We start from the raw sequence: 9,781 nt of genomic DNA, 5'->3' as shown, positions 1-9,781 counted from the left end.
ACAGTTGGCATGATGACCATGCCCACAATGTATAAAATGAATATAAAGCAAATAATTCACACGAAAATATTTTAATAACATAAATAAAGTATATTAAGGCTGTGTCACTGTTCAGCCAAGGACAGTGTGTGAAAAGGTAACTGTCTCCACCTTGGGAAAAGGATGATTCTGCAGGTCATCTGAAGCCCTTGATGGATACAAAATAAAATATAAATAATATATTATAATAGAACTGCCTGGTCCGCCATGCAACAGAGAGAACAAATGTGACCGCAGATTGGATGAATTCAAAATTATCTGTTTGCTGAATAAGATGATCCTAACTATCAAATTGGCTCAGTAGTAGTATAGTGGTACACACTGATAAAATATTATAATATGCTATTGCTGTCATATAAGACAAAGAGGATAATATTAACAATGACATAATATTAATATGAAGAGGCACCTTAATCGGTTATGATGTGAGGTGGATAATTGTTAAGCAGTAGTCTGCATCAAGCTTAAGGTTTGCTGAAACTCAGTGTAATGACATGTGAGATGAAGACAATACAGAGAATAACTAAACTAATGAAGTGCATAGAGGCACTTGACCAGCTTGAAACCTATCATCCTAGAATGACACATTGCTGAGATATAGAGCAGACCTATAATAACAACCAATAAGCAAAACCCTGTAGACAACAGCTAAAACTACAGGATTGAGAAGCTGAATTAAATATGTAGACACTGCTAAGCTGATGAGCATGTTCCACATTTTCTTTTCTTTTTCTTTTTTGTTTCTTTTAGAGCAGAAGCTGCTGTAACACACCCAAAGAAAGACTCTAGGTCTGACCAACCGTCTCAGTCGTGGGCAAAAAGATGACAGTCAATAAAATTCTAAAAGATAATTTATTGACGAAAAATATATCAAGAGATAAAAGATAAAACAGTCCAGTGTCCCACTTATGAATTGTATAAAAACACACAGTCCCAAGGCCAGAGCCAGCTATGCCACACGGCCAAGTTGCACCCCACATGTTGCCTTTAACAGGGTTAGAAGTTGTCCTTGGAGACCCACCACCCTGCAAGCATATAGTCAGTGGTCACTCAAGCCTCTGGAACTCTGCTGCCTTTAGGCTGTGGCATATAATAGGCCCTGGACTGCACAGAGAGACAAAACAACACAGCAGTGTTTGTAGTGTGGGCTATATGTAGACCAGTGTATCAGTGCAATCAAGTACACCTGCCTCTAATTAGTCCAACCCCATTCCAGCCATTGGCTCACCAAAAATGTGACAACCACAAAACCACTCCCAACCCAGTGCAACTTCACACAATAATATGGAGCTGAATTAACACAGGCACATTAGTCTACCATGTTACAAGCTGCATGCTATTAAAAGCCAACATATGCAGACTTCTGCCTTGTTCGGGTGGCAGCATTTTTCTTTTTCTTTTGTGTCCTGACACGTTTATGTTTTTTGTTTTTGTTTGATTATTTTGTTGGTTTTGGAAACGAATTTAAACGAACTTGTGACAATACTTGAGAATCACAGTGACACATAGTGATTAGGCATATGATTGAAAAATGCCTAGGTTTAGAGCTGTGAGCTATGAGCTGTGAGCAATGCAAAGTTATATATATATATATATATATATATATATGTATATATATATATATATATATATATATATGTATATGTGTGTGTGTATAAATGGGAAACAACCCTAACTTGAAAGTTTGAAATGTGTGAGATCCATGAATTGTTTGAAAAACTAGAAATTATTTAAAATTGCCTTAAGTGAAAATGTAGTGTTGCATCTATTCTCCCAAACCAAGAAAAAAAAAGAAGAAGCATTCTGTAACTTAAAAATAAGGCTGACGTGTTGACAACAGACTAAAACACTAATCCGCAGGTGGCTATCAGGAACAGAGAGGCGAGCAAAGTCATAAACACCAAGGCTGCAGACAGCCACGCAGAAACAGCAGATAACATAGAGACAACGCCTGCTAGAACCGTGGAGAGGAAGGTCACTTCACACGAGATTGTAGGAGTAGGCCACAGAGAAATAATGCAAAACAGTTTTGAGGCAGCCACTTAAGAACTTATTTGACCTTACAGCACAGGCCGAAATTGTGTAGGTTACGCAGTAACCACAGATAGTAAAATAATAGAAGCAAAACCACTCTCTTCTTCATGTTCTGCACAGAGCGCTGAGCTGATAGCTGTGATACACGAAAGTGAAATACACAAAGACAAACTAATAAATATACATACAGACAGCCAGTATGTTTTCTCTGCTGTACATCATTTTGCAAAAAATTTGGCATAACAGAGGAATGATTACACCAACTGGAAAACCGGTTCAGCATGCCAACCTCTTACAAAGCCTACTGACTCTTTCATTACTACAGGCAACAATTTTGCTGACAGAGCAGCAAAATAGGCGGCACAACAGACAAACATCACATTGATGGCAGTAAACACACATCAGATTCCACTGGATGTGTTGAAAAATGAACAAAAGCAGCAAGCACAGCAGAGCAGGCAAAATGGCTAAAACACGGTGCAGTTCTGACAAACGACTTAATGATGTGTTATGGCAAGCCAGTGTTGCCAAAATTCCTCCACAAAATGGCGGCATTAGTGACTCATGGCTGTACGCATTTGTCATCGGGGGGAATGACCTGTATTGTCAACTCTCATTTCTACACTGTAAATTTTGAAACTTCAGCAAAACAATTTGTCAGAACGTGCATGACGTGTCAAAAATATAATGCTCAGGGTAACCTGCGACCAAAAAGAGGCCGTTTTCCAACTCCGCCTCACCCTTTCCACACAATTCATATGGATTTTATTGAGCTAAGCGAATGTCAAGGGTCGAAATACGCCCTAGTGGTTATAGATGTGTTCTCAAAGTGGCCGGAAATCTATCCAGTGAAAAAGGCAGATGCAATTTCAGTAGCAAAATGCCTGTGCAATCACTTCATACCCACATATGGCATTCCAGCTTTGATACGATCAGACAACAGCACTCATTTTGTAAATGATGTCATCACTAAGGTCTCTGAAGCACTCGGTTTCAGCATAAAACACCACTGTGCTTATCACCCTCAGAGCGCAGGCCTTGTAGAGAGAACTAACGGCACTATAAAACAAAGGCTCAGGAAATGCATGGCAGAAACAGGAAGGCCGTGGCCTGAATGTTTGGGTTTAGTGAAAATGTGGATGCGCTTAACGCAAGGCTCCCAAAAACTAACTCCATTTGAAATCATTCATGGCAGGCCGTTCCCACTGCCCATCACCAGTCAACCAATAGACAAAGCAATCAGAGAAAACACATTAGCAGAATGGATGTCTAAGCTGTTAGAAAACAAAGAGATCATTGTACATAATCAACAACCTGATGATGTTTCTCCAGTGTCTTGCAGACTAAAGCCCGGTGACTGGGTTCTGATCAAGGTGCTCCAAAGGAAAAACTGGAGCACACCCAGGTGGGAGGGGCCATACCAAGTCCTCCTCACTACACCGACCGCTTGCAAAATTGCGGAACGACCATCCTGGATCCATCAGAGTCACTGTAGGTGAGTCAGTGAAGCCATCTAAACACAGCTGACGGCAGGCTTGCCCACTTGTTGTGATCTCGCCCGGTGGAGGGGTCAGCTTTCCTGGCCGGGGGGTCTACTCGCGACAGGAGGGTGTGTCCCGTCGTCATGAGGTGGTGGCTCTTAACAACTGCAGCGGCCCTGACCATGGCCGGGCTCCTCACCTTTGCTTCCATGAGGGACAACAAGTCACGCTATATGGAGAAAAGGCAGACACTGTATGACAAAGGAAAGTACACCAAGTTTCCCCATGGATACGCCACCAACTTCTGGTGGCAGTTTATGAACACTACAGCTCACTTGAATAACAAAACTGACTGCTATGCATGTACCCATATGCCCCTATCCTCGCAGACGTCTGGCCTGTGGCCGTACAGCATACCTGAAGATCGCAGTTGGTGTCTGTTGGGCCTGGCAACACATCCAGGCTACGGTACTCTTTGGTCCAAAGCCAACTACAGCATCCCAGCGAAAGCAACCTGGAGGTCATCATCACCCACAAATGTGAACTGTTCCGGACAGACCTACCTACTGACCTGGCCCCAAGTCTCATACCCGCTGCCTGATGTAATTCTACTGAACAAACTGAACGCATCACAACTGCCAGTATGTGTGATGAACAATGGATCGCGGGCAGTGGGGGAGCTGCCTACTCACCTATGTAAGTACATATACACTTTCTGCCCACCAAGGAACGAGAGGAAGTGTATGGCCTGTTCAATCAACGCCACCTGTGCCAGTAACACGACGCTGATGAGCCTCAACTGTCGCTCCGACTACAGCTACCGAATGCCACTACAAACAAAGACTCAGTACCAGACAGGATGTGCACGGACGGCACCCAGCAGTAGAGGAACCAGAGTTTTGGCTGACTGGTACTTCCTATGTGGCAATAAGGCTTATCTGTCACTCCCTGAAGGTTGGGGGGGTCTGTGCGCCCTGGTGCAATTATCAGATCACGTTTTCTTCATGCAAAGTGTTGCACATCACCCAAGCAGCCGGCAGAGACGTGAAGTGGACATCGCCTCACCCAATTCTTTCGGCATTACAGTGGACACTGGAGTGCCGGGAGAGTTTCGCATCTGGGGAGGAGGAGTGAAATTCTTACAGAGCTTGATCCCCGGCATTGGAGTTGCCGAGGTGCGGGATCATGTGGAAATCAACCGATATGCTCTGCTACGACACATCAACTTGACTAAGACCCTGGGAACTGCCTTAGCAGGAGAACAGCAGGCCATCAGAACGATGGTGCTGCAGAACAGACTGACACTAGACCTGCTAACAGCATCACAAGGAGGAGTTTGCAAGCTGATCGGGGAAACTTGTTGCACTTTTATCCCTGATGGATACGAAACTGGAGGAGACATTTATGAAGCTTTGCAGAATTTGACCGCTCTGCAAAAATATGTCACTGACCACACACCTGGAGCAGCTACAGCACAAGGCTGGCTGGACTGGCTGTTCAGCGGTTCATGGCTGGCTGCTGTAGCAAAGCCATTTTTCCTTCTAGGTCTCATCATGATAGCACTGCTCATATTAGTGTTGTGTGTGTTGCCATGCCTAAGAGTAATGATTTCAAAGATGATAACAACTACAATGACTGCTTATGTTGCCGTGCCTGAAGAAGAACAACATCCCGTTGCAATTCTGTTAGAGGAGAACTTGTAATAACTGCTAATGAATGACGTGGTGATTAAAAATGACTTGTCAAGTGATCACGCACTGATTAAAACATTAGTAGGTTATGCAGGTTTTCATCCTTTTATTTTTTGAAGTTCTCATCATTTTATTTTTTTTGAAGTTTTCATTTTAAATATGAAGTTTTCATCATTTTACATATAAAGTTTTCAATTTAAGGTTTGCATCATTTTAAATATAAGGTTTTCATCCTTGTATTTTTTGAAGTTTTCATTTTACATATTAGGTTTTCATCATTTTTAAATACAAAGTTTTCATTTTAGTTTTCATCCTTTTATTTTTTGTAGTTTTCGTTTTAAAATATAAGGTTTTTATCCTTTGTTTTTTGTAGTTTTAGTTTTATTATTTTTTCTTGTTTATTCCACTTGTTATTTCATTTACTATGATTTTCATTTACTATGTTTTTCTTTTTATTATTTTCTTTTGTTTTATTCTTTAGACCAAATGACTTCCATTTCTGCTATGCTGACATTTTGAAAATTAAAAGATTGCTTAAGATACTTAATAAATAACCTTCACAGACAATTGTTGTATACATTTAAAATAAGTTAAAACAGGAGGGAATGTTACAGGAAAAATGATTCTATGTTTCTTTACCTTCTTTTAAATGTACAAAGATGCCTTTTCTCTGCCCTCTGCCTATGGTTAGATTAGTTTAGAATTATCTTTTTAGACTTTCCCAGCAAACACATCTTGTTTCTGGGACATATTGTTTTAGATTGTTTTATCTTCCCTAGCTCTCTGCTGACGAGACTAGCACCATATATGGAGTTGTTTTATTTTATCTGTTTATTATTTGTTATCCTGTTCTCACTGTCTCTGTGCTCTGTGCCTATAAAAATTACCAAGCCACTGTGCATGGTGTGAGTTGTTCTTAGCAGCTCACCCGTGTACACATTTGATAAAGAAAGTAACTTTGTCTCATTGTGTCTTTATTTCTCCTGGGTCTTTTACAGAGTTTTCCCCCAACACTGTTTCACTACTGCTGCACTTGCTGGGCAGTTGGCAACTGTTTGTGGAGAAGTTGATGTCTTCCATGCAAACCTTGGAATAAAATTGTTTGAGACCAGAGCATTCACAAGGAGGTTTTCAGTGCAGCATCATATACCTCTTTTCAACCAAAGTCACATAGCGACTGACAGAAAATCACAAGCTGTATTTTTCAGATATATTTTTCTCTATTTAGCTGTGGTTCCAAGGCGGTCACTAGCCCTGCATGACTGGATACTAAAGAGTGTAGCAGGTTTGACAAATACAACCAGTATTCATGTTCAAATAAATACCATTTGGTGGGGAAAATCTCATTAGACACACAAACTCCTACCATGCATGTACTCCTCTGTTTGTGGCTTAATTGTCTGCCAACTATGAGTCTTGAAAGTATTCTAGTGCAGAAAATAGTGTAGTCTATATGTGGAAATAAAGTCAGCAATGGCTTGGTTCGTTGCCAGTGGCAGGGAAGTAGCCAGACACTACATGATTGAATGATGATTGGCTCAGGCAGCAACAGAGTGAGGAAAACCTCTTATCGTGTCTAAACAGATTTTCAGTTCTTCATTACCTAATACAACATTAGTGTACCAAACCAACATTTCTTTGTTTCACCACGGCGACTTACATTGCATAACAGACGAAGACTTTAGCACAATAGAGTACAGCGCCTCAGCCTGAGACTGACTCAGCCATAATGAAGTGTATAAATTAGGTGATACACCACTGCACACACAGTGATCATAAAACTGAATAATAGATCTTGCTCAATATTTGCATATACTGGGGACAAAAACTGTAGATGTTTTTTGGAGGGAGGAGAGTAGATAGATTTTGAACTACAGAGCCACAACATTTTATTGCTGGTAAAAAAAAAAAAAGCGAAAATAAAGATTGAGAGAGAGGGAGAGAGGTGGGGAGAGAAAGAGAGCCACACAGAAAACAAAACACAAAAAAAATAGTATTTTTAATTTTTTTTTAATTTGTCACACCTTCAGAAAAAGTATTTACTGGTGCAAATGAGTATATATTAAACAGTACTACGAATATTTAAGCTTTTTGAATTATCACAATCACACTAGATACAGGCTACAGTCTACATTATATAAGGAAGCATCCACAAAAGTGAAAACATCGCAATGAAAACACACATAATGAATTTATACAGACTACTCAGAAATCTCACATGATGCAAGTGATCCTGAATAATTGAATTTCATGAGAAGAACTATATATTTTCTTTATGCTCATTCTCCCACCTCTGCCACAGGAGTTCAATGAGTGTCATTATATTTTATGACACGACCATAAACCAAACAATCAACATAGATGTGACACATGCAGCGAGGGCCCTAACATTATATTGGCACCTGGGACCGTTTATTGCAAAACACCTGAAATAGTTTAAAATGGAAATTGAGTTTTCTCCCCTGGAGATTTTTGATGAAAGCATCTTAGCTGGAAATCGAACTGCTCATCAAGTAGATGTTGTGCCTGGCAGCTGCTACAATGGTTACGTACTGTATGGGATGACCTCATAGATTCCCGTGGCTCAGGGTTGGAAAAAAGAAATAGTGCCAGTCAGCTGCGGTGACTTCAAGTTAAGAGGCGAGTCTCAGTAGGTTAGGATCAAGCTGTTTAAAATGATCTAGTGACAGAGTGAAAGGAAAAAGTTACCACACAGAGTATATGACTGCTAATATAATTTAATTACAGAAATAAATACTTGTTGAGGTAACTGAAAAACTGTAATCATTTTTAACCTTTAATAAACCCTGTACATTCCAGTTTTTTGCTGAAAGACTGAAAAGCAAAGCCATTTAAACATTTATTTTATTATGCCAGCGCTTACAGACAGCCCAGATCCTGTTTATGAATGACTAAGTGTCAAGTTATGTTGATTATCTGAATAGTGCTCAGCACATCCTCAAGACCTCAACTGGTTTAGAGATGAGAATGTGTTGAGGGATCCTGTCAGCACTTCATAATCTTAGATGTATTTTCAGACCACATTATGGTGGCTTCTTAAAGAAATAATGTTCCATCTTTGCAGTGTTTTTCAAATCACTTAAAAGGCAATCATAATCCTGGCATGCATCAAAATGACAGAATTATTTCATGTGAACACTGCGTCCCCTGCACACACGGGACCAATTAACATGAAAAAATAAAAGCAAGTTGAAAAAAAATATGTATAAGATATAAGCATACATATATCTTATGTATGATATCTATGATATCTTATACATACAAGTTTAGGTCTGGCAGATAAACGGATATATCTCTCTTAATACATTGTATAATATCTTCAAAAGAAAACAATGCTGAACTGGACTGAATTGTATTTTCCCCACATTTCATTTCCATTTGCATTAAGTGGGAATGTCTACATTCTAATGAGCCACAAAAACACATACTCCAGAGAAATAAAAGGCTTCAGACATTTTCCATAACCAATATTATCCTGTCCTTGAGCTTAGCCATTATTCCATTGAAAGCATGCACTATATATGTAAATGCCAGAAGTGATGATTATGTTATTCTAATCAAAATAGCCCTTTAATATTTTATAAGCTGTGGGTGGAAAGCAGCAAACAAACTGCGGCTGCAGCACTCAACCTCATCTCATAATGCCTGCTGCTGCCTGTTTGTTGCAGAGGTGAAGAGAATGCTTAAGCCAATTTTGATGTGACTTTTTTGGCTCTAGATAAGTGGCTGCTACACTTTCGTAAATTAGCATGTTTATTATTTGCTGTTGTCCTGCCATGCCTGTCTGCATATCAAGCTCTCAGTCTATACGCCCTCCTACTGTTTTGTTTTGGGATCTGCATGTTAAGTAGAACTTTCTCAGCACCCAGAGAGACAAATGTTCTGTTGAAACGCAGCTTCCCTTTGTACAATATTGGTCGTCTCACACGTTTCCCCTGATTGTCTTTGCTCAATTACTTTGCAAAAGGGTATGTCTTCAAAATAAAATGAAGCACAAAAAGAAAGCTGCTCACAGTTAAACCTAAATTAACTGTTTCTGGAAACTTAGCAACTGGTGCAAGCTTTGGACCAGAGTGTTGAAGTTGTTGGCTCATATATGTATATGGCTATGCACACTAAAATATGATTTGATGTTATATTATGGTCTAATGTAAAATATTTTCATTCTTTGTATCCTTTAGTTTTTGACCTGTATTAATACATTACTAACTAAGTATATACATTATTCTAAACCCCTGCCATTTTGCTTCCCAAGTACTGTCTTGGGAAGCAAAAAATTATACAAAAAATGGTACTTTTTTGCCACCATCTTATCTCCTAATTGGTTGAACAAGATCCGGATGTTTCCCTGCTACCCAATCGTTCTTTCTAGCACTTTTACGAAGTCTGTGTCTTTAAAAATTAAGTGAATATTAGCAGGTATCTTAGCCTAAGTGAAAAGCACGCATGAACTACGTACGTACGTTCATGCAAATGTCTACATTGACACTGGATCTGGATCAGCACTGATATTTG

At 39.7% G+C, this 9,781-nt stretch overlaps 1 protein-coding gene across 1 annotated transcript; it reads left to right on the top strand.

The window, feature by feature from the left end:
- The first annotated feature begins 1,699 nt into the window (after nt 1-1,699).
- Nucleotides 1,700-5,591, top strand: LOC146696865 (uncharacterized). The gene has a single exon (XM_085475195.1). The coding sequence runs from the start codon at nt 3,698-3,700 to the stop codon at nt 5,255-5,257; it is 1,560 nt and encodes a 519-aa protein (XP_085331321.1). The 5' UTR covers nt 1,700-3,697; the 3' UTR covers nt 5,258-5,591.
- The last annotated feature ends 4,190 nt before the right edge of the window (nt 5,592-9,781 follow it).

This window comes from Copadichromis virginalis, linkage group LG12 (genome assembly GCF_057382275.1).
Source record: "Copadichromis virginalis isolate Kocher_CV1m ecotype Utaka linkage group LG12, C_Virginalis_male_GT1.1, whole genome shotgun sequence".
Lineage (NCBI taxonomy): Eukaryota > Metazoa > Chordata > Actinopteri > Cichliformes > Cichlidae > Copadichromis > Copadichromis virginalis.
Note: the sequence above shows the minus strand (reverse complement) of the source record. Positions and strands in the feature narration are given on the sequence as shown.